Below are 19102 nucleotides of genomic sequence, written 5' to 3'. Positions count from 1 at the left end.
ATTAGCCCCATGTCATAAATTGTTTGTTGTAATAAATTTGTTTTAATTGTCCTATTTAGAAATATTATATAGAGTTGATTTATTTTAACTTTGTATTCAATTTATTTTTAATTATCATTAGCCGACAATAGTTGCTTTTAAAAACAGAAGTTTATTAGAGCTATGAGATTTATTTCTCTTTTAAGCTATCGGAGTTATTTCCTGTTTAATTTTCATAGACAAAAATGGACGTGTTTTGTTTCCATGAATTAAACGTCGTTTATTTAAGGAAAATCATAAATGAAGATATTTGTTGCATATAAACACTCCCGGAGCATCGCAGAATGATGATGATGATGATGATGATGATGATGATGATGACGACGACGACTACTACTACTACTACTACTACTACTACTACTACTACTACTACTACTGCCATCATCATCATCATCATCATCATCATCATCATCATCATCATCATCATCATCGATATATTTATAGGATAGCGTGTGCGTTATCTTGTGTGTCACGCTTACATCCGAGTGACTGTTATTCATTTGTTATGGACTTCCATTTCTTGTAATAAATAATTTTATTAAGAAGTCTTCATAAGTTTGAGTTTCGGTTTCGATTATAGCTGAAGTCACTTTAGTCATCTATTTTTGTTATAAATAATTTTACCAAGAATCCTTCATAAGTTTTGGTTTCGGTTTTGATTATAGCTGAAAGAACTCAAGTTATATATACCTACATATATATGTTTTCATAAGTTTTAATTTCGATTTCGATTCAAGCTGATGCAACAACGTTATATGAATATATATTTTTTTTCAATCGCAACTTTATAATATATAAAAATCGATAGAATGGAAACTCTATAATAATATATACGGAATCTGCAGGAATTAAAATATCATATTTAAGCGTACTTTACGACCGGGTTACGCCGAGCGTTCGTGCTAGCTTAGATAAATACTTTTGCAGTTTTAACAAAAAAGCTATAAAAAATATCAGAGCGTCTCTATTTACGCTGAACATCTACAGAATGCCAACATCAATATATAATATATGAATGAGTCCACTGTGGAATTTCCACAGGCCCCGCTAGTTATTATTATTATTATTATTATTATTATTATTATTATTATTATTATTATTATCGTGTAGTTGATTTAGATTTGTTTCAAAGCGAAAAATGCAACTCAAGAGCAGATAAGTTTAGTGACGTTTTTTTTTTTTTTTTTTTATTACATTTTCACCCCAAACAAGGCACATTGCCACTTTAATGTAGAGGGCTACTATCAGGGGAAACATCTACTGGGGTACTATGTAGGGATTAGGGCAGCGAGATGTTGGTTCACGTTGCACTTGAACTTATGCATGTCAGTACAGTTGGGGAAGCAGTGACCTGGAATGGAATTCCAAAGTCTAGCAGTTCTGGGGAAGAAACTACTGGAGTAGAAAGATCTTTTACATCTAGGGATCTCTACAGTGTGGGGGGTGGGATTTTGCAGCTTGTCGGGTCTGTCGAGGGTGTTCACGTCGTGGGGGCACAAGTGCTTGCAGTTCTTCAGAGCATTCACCATTATAATACTTGTAGAATAGACAGAGGGATGCAACGTTTCGACGATGGGACAGAGGCTGAAGTTTAGATGCCAATTTAGGGCCTATCAGATTTGCGACTCTCTTTTGAACCCTGTCAAGGAGCGAGAGACTAGTAGCCGATGCACCGGCCCAAATATGACAGCAATACTCCATACATGGGCGAATAGTGGCCTTATAGAGGTACAGGATACTTTCGGGCGTTAGAAGTTTTCTAGCACGGTAGAGAGAGCTCACCTTCCTCGCAGCGGCCCTGGCAATGCCCTCGATGTAATTGTTCCAACTCATGTTTCCTGTGAACGTTAGGCCAAGGAGCTTGAAAGCCGTACTCTCAGATAAAGAGTTGTTGGCCATTGCTATAGGTGGTAGAGAAGGTCTCTTGTAATTATTGAATGAAACCAGTTTTGTCTTGGTGGCATTGAACGTTACCATCCATTTTTGTCCCCATTCCACTACTGATTGGAGGTCATCCTCTAGTGTTTCTGCCATTACTTTAGATGTATGTTCATTTGTTTTCCTGTCGTGTCTGCTATAGAGTGTGGTGTCATCAGCATATATATCCATCTCAGAGGAAATTTTGTCGGGGAGGTCATTTATGAATATCAGGAACAGCAGAGGACCAAGGATAGATCCCTGGGGCACTCCTGCATTTATATCATATTGTTTAGATGTACGACCGTCGAGGACAACCTGGATTTTTCTCTTATCTAAGAAGGATTTAATTATGTTAAGTATTCTACCAGTGATACCGTAAGATCTAATCTTCCTGAGGAGACCCTCATGCCATACCCTGTCAAAAGCCTTAGATATATCTAGAGCTACCGCTCTGCCCTCTCCCGCTTTGTCCAGTGAATGGTATATGCGTTCAGAGATTACAGTGAGGATGTCTGCTGTGGAACGGGCTTGTCTAAATCCATATTAATGGTCGGTCAGAAGTTTAGCATCTGTAAGGTGCTGGACTAGAGCATGGTTAATTAAGGTCTCAAATATTTTGGCAAAAGTGGGAGGAGGCTAATAGGGCGATAATTTAATGGGTCAGTTCTTTCGCCAGAATTCTTGAATACTGGTACCACAGAAGCAGTTTTCCAACAGCTCGGAAAGCAAGATTCATTAAGGCATTTGTTGTAGAGTTTGGAGAGAACTGGAGCTACTTCGGCTGAGCACTTTTTTAATAGCACAGCTGGGATGAGATCGGGTCCACATGCTTTGGAAGTGTCAAGGTTTTTTATGATAGCATGCACCTGAGCAGGGGTGATTTCCAGATCGTCTAGCGTGGCGTCTGTCTGCATAGGAAATTGAGGTAGGGGGTGGTTTTAGTAGAGAGAGAGTGATTAGATTTAATTCTGGTTGGTTGGTTGTTTTTGTTTTACGGCATATCAACCATTTTCAGGTTATTTAATGCCGAATCCAGTGATTTTGAAGAAAAGATTTTGATAGAATATATTTGTTTTTTTCCAAGTCGGTTTCTATTTAACCCATAGTTGGGACCCTAACAGGTACTACCACTCCGGGTCAGAGTGGACCTGGGAGCAATGGCAATTAAGAGGTGGCTCCACACTCCCCAAAGCCCGCAAGCTGGGGCCTCACCATCGGATATAGTTTAAGGTCATATCCAGGATTTTTAATTCTGGATAAGAATACGTGTTTGTTTTTTGGTCCCCAGACAAAAGGAGGGTGGACCTGTAAATTCATCCTTGTCCGTTCGTCCGTTCGTCCGTTCGTTTGTCCGCACTTTTCTCAATAATTACGCCTTGGAACTTTCTGAAAAGTTGTAGCTAACTGATTTCTGTATAATTTTGTTTGTCTATACTTTGCGATAACTCTTAGGTGTGCCTCAGGGACTCTTTTAGGGCTAATAAAAACACTCCAATTTTGGGACTATTTTACCATATTTGTCCAAAATTTTCTGTGTATGTCTATTTAGCAGTTTTGCATGGTGCTGAACTCAAATTTAAATATATTAAGGCCTTGGGGATTTGGGGGGTAGTGGTGCTAAATGGGGGCGGCAAATGATGAACTTATTCATTTCTTTTTCTTTTTTGTTGCATGGTGCAGAACTCAAATTTACATATGTTAAAGCCTAAAACTGCACCGTTTGTTCATTTTCACCAGGATTTGATGTCCCCTGGGGACTTTTGGAGCTAAATGAGGGGGGGGGGAGCTAATACTGAACTAAGTCATTTATTTTATGCCTCGTTCACTGTGCGCTCACATGGAACCATGCGTGCTCCATTTGTTTTTTGTTTTTTTATAGTTGGTGTTTGCCATTACATAAAAACTGTGTTACTATTTCTCGATATTAAATGATTAGCCTAGTTTTTCTTTTCCTGCGTGACAATACGTGTTTATTTTTGTTTGTTTTTTCATTGTTTGTGTTTAACACTTGAAATTAAAATCTTTTGTGAACGTCTACTAATGTTCACATCTCAAATGTTAATTTATTTTCCTGCTTAAAATACATTTTGTATGAAGTTTGAAATTTAAGTAATTTTTAACGGTTCCAATTGCGAAACTCCACCTTACTATCTCCAAATCGATATTTCTATGCCCTCTCTACCGTTTTTCAGCGCTTTAATTCAACTCAATTAAAAACAAAACTACAGAAAAATCTTTATGTTATGTTACGAAGATGTCATATTCCAAAAATCACGTAAATTGATAAAGTGTTTTTATTTATATATGAATCGTTTTTACGATTTTTAGCGATTTTAATAAGAAATTGTGGCTATTACAACGCTGATTGTTATCTCGATAGTTGGAACTGAATTGTCTCCATCTTAATTATTAAACATAACGAATCAAAACACAACGACTTGCTTCCTGATAAAATGTAATTTTCTTAGTAAAAATATACTTGATCAATTTACATAATTTTTGGAATATGACATTTTTGTTTTCCCTATATATTTTAATCACATTATTGGTTTGGTTTCTTTTTGAAAAAGAGATATTTACCCTCGAAATTATCAAAGACATTCTACCATACCGACTATATTAAAGATAAGTTCACACACACACACACACACACACATCTATAATATAAAGCTGAACGTCTGTGTGTGTGTGTCTGGTCACGAATAGGCTTCTATATGGTTGACTATTTTAAAAAAACTGACTACATATAATAATAGAAGATGTATCGAAACACAGGAATGGGTTTATTTGATCTGGCATAATGATAATTCATTAAAATTGTGGGGTCTGCATACGCGCCTGGTCCACAAAGTATAGAAATAAAAAATTTAAAAATTAAAAAAAAAAACGTTTACAAGTGTTTTTGATATAGATGTACACAATAATACTTTGATAAGTATGTTTTAACTTAAATAGGGATGGTATAATAAAAGTATGGGGGTCTGCGTTCGCGCCTGGCCTCCATAGAATGGAAATAGGCACAAACTTTAATAAATACTTTTCATATCTATCTGCGTAAGTATACTTTGATAATTATGTTTCAGTTTGAAGAAATATGGTATAATAAAATTATGGGGTGTTCGTTCGCGCTTGACCTCCATAGAATGGAAATATGTCACAAAGTTTAACAAGGTTTTTTTTAATATAGATCCACAGAATATTGTGATAAATGTTTCAGTGTGAACAGGTATGGTATAATATATTATGGGGTTTATCTATTTTATTTTTACTTTCATCATATTTTGCTTTGGTTTTGATAACACCAAATTCGAAGCTATCTCTTTACAACACTTCCTTTTCATAACCTATCATACTTTCATAAATCAGAGTCCATTTTCTGTAGGCTCTTTTAGAACCCAGTCAATGACAGGTACTTTTGCTAGTATATATATAAAGAAAATAAGAAAACTAGGATAAACTAGGATAATACATCAATTATATAGGTATTGATAAGTAAAACTCTTTATTCCATGGTATTTAGAGGCTTAATCATCAGAAGAGGAGATGGGCCAGAATTATAAAAAATGCAAATAAAGAAAGAAAAATGAAAGAAAAGGATAAAATGGTAAAAAAAGAAAAAAAGAAAAAAAGAAAAAAAAGAAAAAGAAAGGTATACAACATGTTGACCTTGTTCTGATACCTTAGTTAACCTTGTTCTGATCTACCTCTGCATTCCATGTTTAAAAAGGATGTGTCCTCTATATCTACTTGACAGCAACCACTGTAAAAGAATAATAAAAAATGCAAGAGTGCTATATGCTCAGTCTGTTAAATCCAAAGTAGCTGAGCAGCGGCTTAGTTCCCACCAGTTTTGGCAAATAGCAAACAGGATCCTGAATCGAAGCGTGCGTTCTATCCCAACCATCATCAATGGACCTGAGGTCATCTCGTCAGCATCAGGCAAGGCCAGGCTATTTGCCAAGAACTTTGCAGTTAATTCTACCCTATGTGACAAAGGCCATCAACTCCCTGTATTTCCTCCTATAACAGACAGCACGCTCTGCAACATACAAATATCTGTGCGTGATGTCACCAAGCTAATCAAGAACCTTGATTCCAGTAAAGCAACGTGCCCTGACGGCATTCCAATTATAGTGTTAAAAAAGCTTCAACCAGAATTTGCATCCACACTTACAAAACTGTTTAAACGTTGTCTTAAGAAAAATTGCTTCCCAACACCTTAGAAAACCTCATCAGTATGCCCTGTATTTAAGAATTCAATTGATTCCCTCTCAGTACAGACCAATAGGTCTCCTGTGTGTCATGAGTAAGTTGTTGGAATCCATATTAAATAAAGCAGTAGTCAACCACCTCAGCAGAAATAACCTTAGTGACATGCAATATGGTTTCCGTTCTGCTAGATCTACAGCACATGTGCTAACGGTTATATCTCATATGATTAGTGAATCTCTCGACAAAGGCAATTGCTCTTGACATATCAAAGGCCTTTGATAAGATATGGCATAAAGGCCTACTTCACAAGATTTTCAGCTACGGTATAACTGGAAATGTTTTCTCAATTATTAAATAATTTCTATCTGATAGGTTCATAAGAGTAGTGGTTGATGGGAAGAAATCAGAAGCCCACAGTATTAATGCTGGTGTTCCTCAAGGGTTCATCCTGGGCTCAACTCTCTTCCTGATATACATCAATGATCTCCCTAAACACATACGCAAATCATTCGTTGACATCTATGCTGATGACACGGCCATCTATGGTAACACATCAAAGGCCGTAAATGACAAAGTTCTCTCTGATTCTCTCTCCTCTGATCTTAAGCATGTGGTACAATGGAGGAAAAGGTGGCTGGTTACTTTTAATGCATCTAAAACCAAGCTCCTTTCAACGATCTGATCCCCATCTAGCATCAATTGAAATCGATGCCTTTTGTCTTGCGGAGGTTCCATGTTTTGACAAGCTTCTAGGCGTGACCGTTACTCCTGATCTGAAATGGAACACGTACATCAAATCTGTTGCCACGGTCGCTGTGAAAATGGTGGGATCCTTATGCCACTGCAGTAGATATCTCACTGCTGATGCAATTCTCTATCTATATAAAAGCCAAGTACGTCCAAGGATGGAGTACTGCTGCCATATCTGGGCAGGAGCTGCTGAAAAACAGCCTATCCTGCCTTGGCCTTCTCTGCAACCTCTCTCCCACAGAAGAGACGTTGCGAGCCTGTCTTTGTTTTATCGTTATTTCCATGGCAAGTGCTCGTCTGAGCTCCAATTTCTGGTCCTTCCTCGTCAATCTTTCACGAAAAACACCCGTCTAGCTGAAACCACTGTCAGTAATTTTCCCCTCTCTATCTGTGCATAAATCAAAACGTAGATTCAATGAACAAAGCTTCTTTCTTAGAACTGCATGCCTGTGGAACTCTCTTCCGTTTGCATGTTTCCCACCTGACTACAACTTGGATGTGTTCAAGTCCAACATAAACAAGTTCCTGTTGAACCGCCCTCTTAAGTAAGACCTTTATCAGCTCTCCATTCCTAGCGATTACTACGACATTATCCCATTGATTACTGTACACGAAATAACCCTTATCCCCGAGTGGCTTCCGGGCCTTGATAAGTGGCGACTTCCTCGTAAAAAAAGAAAAAAAAGAAAAAAAAGAAAAAGAAAATACAATATGTTGACCTTGTTCTGATACCTTAGTTGACCTTGTTCTGATACCTTAGGGAAAATTTCTAAACTTAAGCAATTTATATTTTTGTCCCAGTCCAGAATGTTCAGTTTTGGAAAGAGCTGGATTTTACTCCCTCCCATTAAAAACCGACCTTGTGCCGTACTCTGCCCTCGTGCTGAGGCAAGGATAAGTAAATAGAGACTCACAGACCGAGCCTTTCACGAAGGTGAGTTGACGCATATGAAACGATATAAGTCATTCAAATAATAACGAATTATGAAACGGTGATAAAATTAACAACATTGATGCATATGGTGACACAAAGTTAACTCAACCGTCACAGATGACTAATATTTAAAAATATCCTCGTATAATACGTGAGTTTTACATAACATTGCTCCCCTCTGCGGCAGGTTGCATGCTATATCTATATAAAAAAAAAAAACAGTAGATGTGTGTGCGCGCCTGTTTGTGTGTGAACTACCGGTCACATAACGCTGTGACGGTAATCATACATCAAAAATGATATATAACGAGTAAAATCTTTGTTTGGATGGAGTAATAACGCAGACAGAGATATATCGGTAAGTTGAAATGCAAAATGTTCATTTCAACTTGCCGACATATTTTTACTTCTTTCTGCGCATGCCCAAATTCAATTCACTTCTTCAGGTCCTTTAATAGTAAGTCTTTTTTATCTATCTGTTATCTATATCTGAATAGTTACATTGGTAGGAGACGCAGCTGAGCGGAAAATGGATTGGTTTTGATTGTAGCTGATAGCATCCGAGTCATTTTTTTTAACTTGAATGCTACAGTTTTACTTTTGGTTACGATGCAAACTGATGGCATCCACATACTTTTTTTTTCACTTTTGAAATCACGACTCTATAATAATATATACGGAATCTGGACAAATTAAAATATCATATTTGAGCGTATTTTACGACCGGGCAAAGCCGGGAGCCCCCCGCTAGTATATATATATATATATATATATATATATATATATATATATATATATATATATATATATATATATATATATAGAGAGAGAGAGAGAGAGAGAAAGAGAGATGTTCATTAAAATTAAATATAATTCTAATAAATTGAATAATCTACATTCCCGATGTAAAGTTGCACACGGAACTTGAAGACATTGCCAGCGGTAATGATATTAAGCTGTGAGTGTAGTATCGCTCCTGATTTCGAATCATGTATTTTTGTCGAGTTTCGAGTATGTACATCAAAGAGATTTTACTGCATTTTAGTTTTTTTTTTAATAAGATTTTTTTCTAAATACGCATCAAAATTACTTGATTAATTTAAGTGACTTTTTTTAAATATGACATTTTTGTTCTGTGTCGGCTACATACATCATAAAGATCTTTTTTTTTAATAGCCTATCTTCATCAAACGACACCTTAAATATATCACCCTGATAAATTGCACAATCTACATTCCTGATGTAAAGTTGCGCACGGCACTCGAATACATTGCCAGTGGTGATGATATCAAGCTGTGGGTTTAGTGCCTTGTTTTAAATAGTGTATTTTGGCGATGGTAACGTCTTTGAAAAGTGCGAAGAACAGCAGCAACAATTAATATACATGTAGTTAAATTGGCGAATGAAAAAGATAGATGCAAATATGAATGTTATAAATGGGTCACCAGATAGCTTCAAGATTAAGCCGCCTCGGATTTTTGGTAGATATGATCACATACATCTACCACCAACCCGCATACAGCTGTTTTTACCTGTAATGAAAATCGTAACTTAACTGAATAGCGCGCGCTTGTGTGTGTGCGTGCTTTGTAGTGTTCGGTCGCTTGATAGGAAAAACAAAATGGCGACTCGCAGCTGTTTTTGTACTTAAAGATCACGCGTGAGTAATGCAGACTCTCGTTGTCTCAATGCAAATGAGACTATACCAGATGTGTAAAAGGGACCGTGGAAAGGACGGGAGGTTGCGTTGAAAGAAGGCGTCTTATGGACACGGACACGTCTGATAGACTGTTTTGGTTAATTAGAAAAACCGTGGGCGGAAAAGATTAAAACTTTATTGAAAATGGTTTTCAAATTAGATGTGTGATTAAGAAAATGTATACTCATTGGCTAATCTTCATTTTTTTTTCTTCTTCATTTTCAGATATGATCTTGAATATCGGAAAACTTACCATGAACAAGTTGATTTCCTATCATCAATAGAATCAGTTGCGATGGCCAAGATATTGTTGACATTTACTCTTTTAAGTTTCTTTTGCGCTTTTACGACAGCCGTAAATCGTTCCTGTTCATCAAATGACACCTTAACACATATCACCGTAATAAATTGCACAATCTACATTCCCGATGAAAAGCTGGACACGCAACTCGAAAACATTGCCAGCAGTGATGAGATCAAGCTTTTGAAACTTTTTCTAGAATTCTCTCCGGATACTGTGGGCGTAATCCATTCCAAAAGTAAAAAGTCTCTGAAAAAATCCGGACATTCGAGTACCTACTTCTATACCCCGTTTGAATGGTTCATTACAACAAGCCGACTCGGACAGAAACTCATTAACCTTAAGCCAAATTACGAAACACTCTCTTTAAACACTTTAACATTAGAAACAGCAGTTTTATATGTCGGGGTGCAAGACAAGCCGGCGGGCTGTTTGAAAACACTTAAGCTACGCGAATATTTGTTTCTTGTAAGAGAATTCCTCAAGACATACTTGAAGAAACCTACTGATGAACAAAGTGCTGAAAACGATAAAGTTTGTACCTCGGTCATGAAGGCAGTCCGTGGTTACGCTTGGTTTTCCTCCATTTGTTACGATGAAAAACGTAACACGACTTGTACGTATTTAGAGATTGACCAATGGTCAGTCATTTTGCAAGCTTTCATTCATTTCATAAAAATACTTGCTATAATGTTTTGTCCGCTACTCATACCTAAAAAACTGTACCAACTGCACTACATGCAAAGTTCGTGCGTCTTGAAAATGCGGCAAGATGTATCGTTTAAAGTTAAATTATCGACAGATAAAAACGTCGCAAAAGACAGCGAATGGGGCATCAGTCTCCCATTGGCATATTTTCATGAATGGAAACAATTTAAACCTATTCAACTACGTACCGGTGTTGATTACATCATGAAGTTGAAAGAACTGTATTTGGGCATTGAAGATAGCACTCTTGTCTCAAGTTCTTATATTCCAACCGGCCTTGTTAACATACTCTTGCGAAACATATATTACTGCGAACTTCGTGACTCCAGTGGTTTTAATTTATGCTGTTCTAGCCCAGTGTGTCCCAACCGCGTACAATCGAAATGTTATACTTTCACTAGAATATCCTGGTTCCGGTGTTGTCGCGAGTTCATGAAGGTCGTTGTCTTCCTGCTGTTACCTTTCCCGTGGCTGATACGATTACTGATTTATGATCGGTATGAGAAAGAGGATTTTAAAATTCGACAGTCTGTGGCGCATGCGTGTGGAGTTCGTATACCGTTCGAAGGTTACTTTCTAGGATATTTATCTCCAATCCATTGGATATTTCTATCTATGTACATCATATACGGAATCGATCTGTTGGTTTTTGGTACGTTTGCACACAAAGTCATGGCCAGGATTAAGATTATGATCAAATATTGTATCCTCGACATGCATTATGCCCTGACTTTCAAAGTAGTTAGCTGGTCGATTAATTTATTTCTCGGACCATTCACCATATTCGGAATAGTCGGATTGTTTTTTGCCCCGTTTTATTGGATTATTGTCATTCCTATAATCTGCTTGATGATGTGTTTCTATTATATTCCGTTGATGAACCTTTTCATGCGTTTCGTTCTGCACATAATTTGGTTTTGTATTCCTAATGCTGTGCTCGATAGCAAAGTGGTGTTCTGCTTTAAACATGTCTCGCTTCGGATGGAGAAGCTTCGGCATCTAATCGACTTGCAGTCTTTGTATCCTGACCACGAAATCGTTAACCGAGAAAGTCGCTCGACGTCCGTTTTTTATCGCCTCTTTCAGATGTTGATGGCGCTGCTGTGCCTTTTTACTCTGGCAGCGGTTGCAATCCTGATAACCGAATGCGTAGGTTACGTGATAGAGATCATATCTTTCACTCTAATCGGAACCATTTTACACACCGATATCGTTTTACCTGCTTTGTCGCTAGTTTTTCTTATCATTATCTATTTTGTTCGATCCATTAATAAAGTCAGACTAAGTTATATGGATTTTAATACCATGCTTGTGAATGAAATCATTAAGTCAGTCGAACAGTACGATCCACAAACAAGCGCTAATACTGCGCATTTTTCTTCCAACGGTCGTTTAGACGGCTTCAACTTCAGCAAAAGTAACGGCCTTCTCTGTCGTGTATACTCTTTGATTTTGTTCTTGGATGCCAATGAGAGACCCCGTATACCATCTGCATTCTTCTATAAAGCATGCGAAATGGATATTCCGAATCTACCCGGTTCCCTGACAAAGAACTTCTTTAAATCCTTCTTAAATTTCTTCTTCATTCTACTTTTTCTCGTCTTCGTTACGATAGTTGTTTTAACGTTTGGGGAAGTCTACAATGTTTCCTCAGCCAATCAAATGTTGGCTACGCTGGCTGGAGGGGCTCTGCCTTGGTTTGTTGAGAAAATTATGGATATAGAAAAGGCAAGCAAGGAAATAAACACGGAATCTCTTAATTTCAAAAATACTTTCAAGAAAGCAATCGACGAGTTTGTCCAGAAATGGAAAATCTTGGATATCGTAGGCGATTGGAAGCCGTTAGATGAAAATACGAAAAAAGATGATGGGGGTGATGATGAGAAAAACGAGAATGTGACGGTTCATATATTGGATTGCGAAGAAGTTGATTATACGCTGAGAAATGAGGTTAAAAGTCTTTACGTCCATCTTTCAAAACCGACCGTCCGAGAAATCCATCACTCTAATTCGGATGATAACAGTTTAAAAGAAAGTTCAAGTAAAACAGATATATTTATAGAAGTTGAGCATCACACGACATCAAGTGACAACAAGCCGAATTTTCCACATTAGTATCTCGGCTTAAAAAAACCCCAAAAAAACATAATATTGTTATATTAATTTATTTTATTGCGGACTATTATTCTCATCTTTTTTGGTCGTTTTTCACAACGTTTCGTCCAACTATTCCCCTGGCCTTTGCGGTTACCACCTGACGAAGGCCAGAGGAATAGTTGGCCGAAACGTCGTGAAACAACAACCAATAAAGATGAGAATAATAGTCCGCAATAAAATAAATTAATATAAATAATACTCATCTCAAAAATGAATTCCTAATTAAAACAATACATACAATGTGTGACTTAGATAATTTCTGGATTTTTGAGATGAGGATTGGTTATTCGTATTATTTGGATTAATCGGAGGTTACATCAACCGAAACGTTGTGATCATAATCAAGATGAGAACAGTAGTCCGATTAATCCAAATAATACGACTTGGATTATTGTTCTCATCCGGAATGTTATTCTTACAACGTTTCGGCCGATGCAGCATCCAACTTTCTCCAGGCTCGTCTAATCGAACTTAAAAAAATCTTTATGTCGGACTTGGAAGTTTGTACGTAAGTTCGAACAAAGCTGTTTATCATTTTACGCGGGTAGATTGCTCTCATCCAGTAAGCCATAATTTGGTAGAGGTCTTAAGTATTCTTTTAATTATATTCTTGGTATCGTCTCTATCAACGATTCAAGCTTCAACCTCCTTAAGATTGATACTAAAAACTGATCATTATTTAGGGCTTTATCCAGGTGCTCGCAGGGATAGAACGGGGACAATCTACACTCGCAGATCAAAAAAGGGGTTCAATTCGAAATTCAGTACAGATTCCTGCGTTCAAAAAGTCGCACTTAACGACGCGTTCTGGGAGTAACATTGTTAAGTGTTTGCTTTCTGCCATTTTTATATTGCTTCTCTGTAAGGTGACTCTGTTGCTGAGGGTTTTGGTGGCGCCTATGTAAGATTTGTCGCATGTTGTACATTTTAGTATATAGACTTGGAGGTGCAGATTAGGTCTTTTTATTTTTAACGTTTGTGTTGGGTTTTTGAATGTGCATGTGTTTCCCTCTATTCTTATCTCACAGACTCCACATCGTTGCTTGTTGCATTTTGCACCCCCTTGTGTTGTACGCTGATTGGAACGGATGAGGTTAGAATGTGTTTTAGGTGTTTTGGGTTGGCGTTTGCTTTTTATTATTTTTGTTGTTTTTAGTATATTGTTTCGTTTGCCGTTGTGGTTTAATAGGACAAGATTTTTTGTTATCTCTGTGAACAGTTCTGAGTTTATATTACTTGGATTGGTCAGACTCTTGAGTCTTATTTGTGCAACGTTTTGGTCGGATTGTCCTTCGGTTGTCTTCAGGCATGCTGGTTGTTGTTTGGTAAAGAAAAGAAAAAAATTGTGCGTAAAGACGTATGCTAGGATTTGCTTCTTAGTGTTTCTGCTGATATGTGTGTGGGGGGGGGGCGCGTGTGTGTTTGTTTGTATTAAAATTTTTAGGCATCGTGTACTACGGGACTATATTGAAAAATAAATTATCGAAATACCTTATCCCTTTATTTTTTTTCATTAGTTCTTAAATTGTGTTTGATTTTTTTCTTATATCAAGTTTTATTTTTTATATAATTAATTGTAAATTTGTAAATATCCATAATAATCTAGAATATAGATTAATGGAAGATCACTGAAAATCAAAAACAGCAATATTGATGTCTCGATTGGTTGCAACGAGCGTCTAAATATCGTGGAATACTTCGTATTTTCCATGCCAGACAAAACTACTCCAAACCCGAATAACGTATAATGCTTTTTATTTGGAAAATAAAAAGGCGTCGCTTTTATATTTTCTTTCTTATATCCATAATTTTATCTGAGTCATTTAAGAGCCCAATTTCTAGAGACTGAAATTAAAAAAAAATGTAGAAATAGTACAGAAATATTATTAACATACTTATGGAAAACAGCAGTAACAGCAGCAGCGAATGTTATTTTATATATCGACTCTGAATTCGATGAAATCTCAAACAACAGTTTCTTTCAACTAATTATAGATGCAAGAATATTCACTGCCAAAAATTTGCGCGTATTATAAAAATCCGAACACACTGCAGTTTGTATTTTTTCCGGTATTTTTTCTTTCAGACCTGATGCATGTAAGAAAGTCTTTCAGAATAGTCTCGTCTCTTTGTCGAGAGCATAATGGCAGATGCAAGGCGATAGTCGACATGAACATGTCTACTCAATTTTGCCGATGCCATGGTGATAGACGTAATAAAAGAACACGTACATCAAATAGGGACGCTGGAAAGATGGTGGGATCCTTCTACCGCTCCAGAAGATATCTCACTACTGATGCAATTCTCTATTTGTATAAAAGTCAAGTACGTTCAAGGATGGAGTACTGCTGCCACATCTGGAAGGAGCTGCTGAAAAACAGCCTATCCTGCCTTGACAGAGTAAAAAATAGACTTCGTGGTTTAGTGGGGGATGCCCTTTTCTCTTCCCTGCAACCTCTCTCCCACAGAAGAGACATTGCGAGCCTGTCTTTGTTTTATTGTTATTTCCATGGCAGGTGCTCGTCTGAGCTCCAATCCCTCGTCCCCCCCTCGCCAATTTTTCACGACAAACACCCGTCTGGCTGAAACTACTGTCAATAATTTTCCCCACTCTTTATCTTTGCCTAAATCCAAACGTAGATTCCATGAGCAAAGCTTCTTTCTTAGAACTGCACGCCAGTGGAACTCTCTGCCGCTTGCCTGTTTCCCACCTGACTACAACTTGAACGTCTTCAAGTCCAACATAAACAAACTCCTGACAAACAGCCCCCTTAAGTAAGACACTCTATCAAAACACCCAATACTAATGATTACTACAATGCTATCTCATTGGTTACTGTACACGCAATAACCCTTATCCCTGAGTGGCCTTCGGGCCTTGATAAGTGGTGACCCCCATGTAAAAAAAACAAAACAAGAAAAACTCCCAAATACTATGCGCACAATGACAACATATTCACGCCCACTACACTGATGTCGAACATACGCATTCATATACATTTACTTTCTTTCTCTCTATCTATCTATCTCTCTATTTCTCTCTTTCACACAGAAAAAACAGAAAAAAATAATATATATCTATAATGCCAACTGATTTTACACACACTGTTGTACACAGTCTTGCAAGGCGAAATAAACATTCAACTTAATTTCTCATTTCAGAAAAAAAATAACAACCCATTTTTCATCTTGAACTTGCTTAAGACGCTCTGAACTATCGTTTGTAACGAACTCTGTTTTTATTTATCTTTATCATCATTGTTTCAATAAAAAATATTTTTACAAAACTATACTTTGGCGTTCTTTCTTCTGATATCGTCTCTCTTTTTAAGCAAGAGCAAAATGACTGACATGCACTTATTAATAAAAAGATATTTGATTTTATTTAGCAATGTATAGTTATGCTTGAATGCTGAAATAAATTTAATTTGATTTAATTAACAGACCATTTTATTAATTAAAAGTAGTTATTAATATCTGACGACGATGACGACGATGATGACAACGACGATGATGATGATAATGATGATGATGATGATGATTGCGATCCAACCAGCCACGGTAAGAAGATATTACCCCAGAGGAAGGGTTACAGAAAACTAAATAAAAGGGGCCAGTGAAAGAAGAATTGGAGCCCTTTTTATTTTAATGGTAGGTCTGGAAAACACCAGAAAGGTGATTATTTGGGATATTAGCGGATGTTTAGTCTCAAGCTTGACCCTGGGGGAAGGTCAAGGACGGCTCCCGGGTGCGTGTGACGATTATCGATGAAAACCCCTTGTTCTGTGGAAAATTACCTGATCTGGATGTCGGGGAGGGGTAGCTGATTATCCAATATAGATGAACCAAGGTGTGACGGATTGGATGATGATTGGTTATTTGGGATACCCAGCCGTGTTCCGACCTACCCCAACCCGGTACATAAGTTGAGTTGAGTCCCTGATTCCTGACTATCAAACACGTTATATTATATTGTTAAAAAAGGGAAACGGTTGATTTGACGTTAATTGTGGAGAGAGAGAGAGAAAGCTGGAAGGTTGAAATAAAGTAAAGGAAATAGAGAGAAATAGCAGTTAAAATAGTGATGCGCGATAAATTGTCTTTTGGTGAATGGAACAGTTGTTACGTAAATTGTGTTGTAAAATGTTTAATTAAGAGGAACCATTTGTGAACTTTGATGTGTTAATTATTGTTGTATAGACAGGTGAATCGTTGGAAGTTAAAACTTAAATTTCGTTTTTGTTGTTGTTGGTCCAATTAAATGGGGAAGGCCTTTCAATATTAAATATTACTCGAGTGAAAACAGAGAAATGAGAAATTAATGCAGTCGAATTAGCTGTTGAATGGTGAATGAATAGATTAGAGATGCGTGCTCAGGTGAGAACGAAGTTTGTCGACAGTAGTGCGAGGGTGTCAGATAAAAGGTCGCAAGGGGTCAATGAAAGGCGGATAGTTTTGAGAGTCTATGCAGCGGTGGACAGTAAAAAGTCACAGTATACCAAGAGAATACTGTGAAAGCATTCTCAGTTGTCATAAGAGCAGTGAGATATCTGATTTTGACGCCGGACAGCGGGTTGGAGAGGAGATGACCAAACTGGCAATAAGAATTGAAAGCTTAGCAGTGATGCCATCTTCAAAAGGCGTTGGTAGACAGGAACACGAAAGCAGAAATCTCTAAGGGCAGTTCGCTGAAACTGCAGGAGGCTCAATCACATGACATTGCACCGAAAAATGTTGCAAAAACTCGCTAATGTAGAAGACCCGACCTCGAAGGGTCAATAAAATTCCGCTATGCACTCCGTCGAGATCAGAAAGAAAATGGGATGTAAGGCCTGTGAGTCTGAGAGCGACCTGTGACTTTTTACCCCCCAAAATTGAGCGGTATACTGACGTCACAGGTCGCAGACTAGGGATTAGGAAATGGAATGATGTGTTGCCTCATGATCCCCAAATAGTGACTCGAAGAACCGAGATCGCACCCGCCCACGGAAAAAGGTATTGAATTGGGTGCGCCACATAAGAGAGTAGAGAGCGAGAATGAGTGAAAATTGTATTTGACAGTGTGTGCGATAAATTACAAAAACGCAAAGTGAATAATTTTGATCTTGAAATTGAGATGATGTTTAAGAATAATTTGGAAGCATTTAAAATGAAATTGTTGATTTGAAATTGATTTCGATGATAAACCGTCTGAATGATTATTTCTGACTGCAAGATGATGTCGAAGAATAAATTGTGCGCAACTACAATGAATTGTTGGATTTTGAAATAACTGGGGAATTAAATTGAGTTTTAACTGCGTGGTTTATAGTAAAGTGAAGTTTATAAATGAATTCTTCACATTTGGAAAAAAGGCTGAAGTTGTTATTGATTCTTATAGATACGTTCTGAGCGGTCTCGCCCTTGGCGATGAATTAGAAAATTGGAAGGAATTGAAACTGAAATTTCTGCGAATTAATTTGTGAATTAAATTGAAATTTTCTTTGAAGGATCCAGAAATTTAAATCGGTACTTCGAAAAAGAATTTGCGCACTGATGTCGTTTAAAGAAATTGAGAATTTCAAGTGATATATTTGTGAGTTAAAGAGATTGAAAAATTTAATTGATACTTCAAGAGAAAAAAAAATTGCGATCTGAGGTTGAGTGAACTGAAAAGTTTTAAAATATATAATTAAACGTACATGTAGCGAACTGAAACCGTCGGTATCAACTGCGGTTGATTTAATGTTGTATAACAAGTGAATTTGGATGAAAAAAAGAGAAAAAAAGGAAAACGGACGAATGCGGGCAGCTAAAACCAAAAGGAGAAAAATGAGAAATCCTCTGCCAGTGGTAGGTGACGCGCACGTGCGTCAGGTCTTCCTTGTCAATCAAACAAGGTAATTAGCAACCAGGTTCTTATCTCTGTATTGCCCGGCTCCGATAATGCGAATTATAGCGAATTCTGCTATGCTGATACAATAGTTCGAGTTTTGATGGTTTTTAAGGAAAAATTACTTATGTTGTATAATAAGGGGACAGGCTGTGAAGAAATCGGAGAGGCAAGCCAAGAACGTGATGTGAGGGTCACATTTCAACCATGGCAACATGGAATGTTGGACGAGCGTCACCTGAGCTAGTGACACATAATTGGAATGCGGTGATGTTTCAAGGCCAAACAAACAAAAGGAAATTGGCCTACAATCGAAAATAATAACATCAACAAATATTTTATGACCAGATCGGAATGCAGCTGACATTCACAGCTGGGGCTAGAGAAACGTGATCGATACCAATATAAACAAAGATGTTTTAGTTTTACAAAAAGAGTAGCGACCGACGTGGTGAGAAACAAGTCTGTCGTCTGTCAACACCCCCGCCACGCCACCTATCTCTCTCAACA

General features: G+C 37.3%; 1 protein-coding gene across 1 annotated transcript in view; it reads left to right on the top strand.

Moving 5' to 3' along the window:
• LOC145285792 (uncharacterized) overlaps nt 1–12814 on the top strand; it is a 31430-nt gene extending 18616 nt beyond the window's left edge. Inside the window, exon 2 of the mRNA XM_080134163.1 lies at nt 9780–12814. Coding sequence (XP_079990289.1) covers nt 9850–12678 — 2829 coding nt within the window. The 5' untranslated portion in view covers nt 9780–9849 and the 3' untranslated portion in view covers nt 12679–12814. The remainder of the gene's footprint in view (nt 1–9779) is intronic.
• Nucleotides 12815–19102: the final 6288 nt, after the last annotated feature.

This window comes from Euprymna scolopes, chromosome 10 (assembly GCF_053919585.1).
Source record: "Euprymna scolopes isolate OS-2025 chromosome 10, ASM5391958v1, whole genome shotgun sequence".
Lineage (NCBI taxonomy): Eukaryota > Metazoa > Mollusca > Cephalopoda > Sepiida > Sepiolidae > Euprymna > Euprymna scolopes.
Note: the sequence above shows the minus strand (reverse complement) of the source record. Positions and strands in the feature narration are given on the sequence as shown.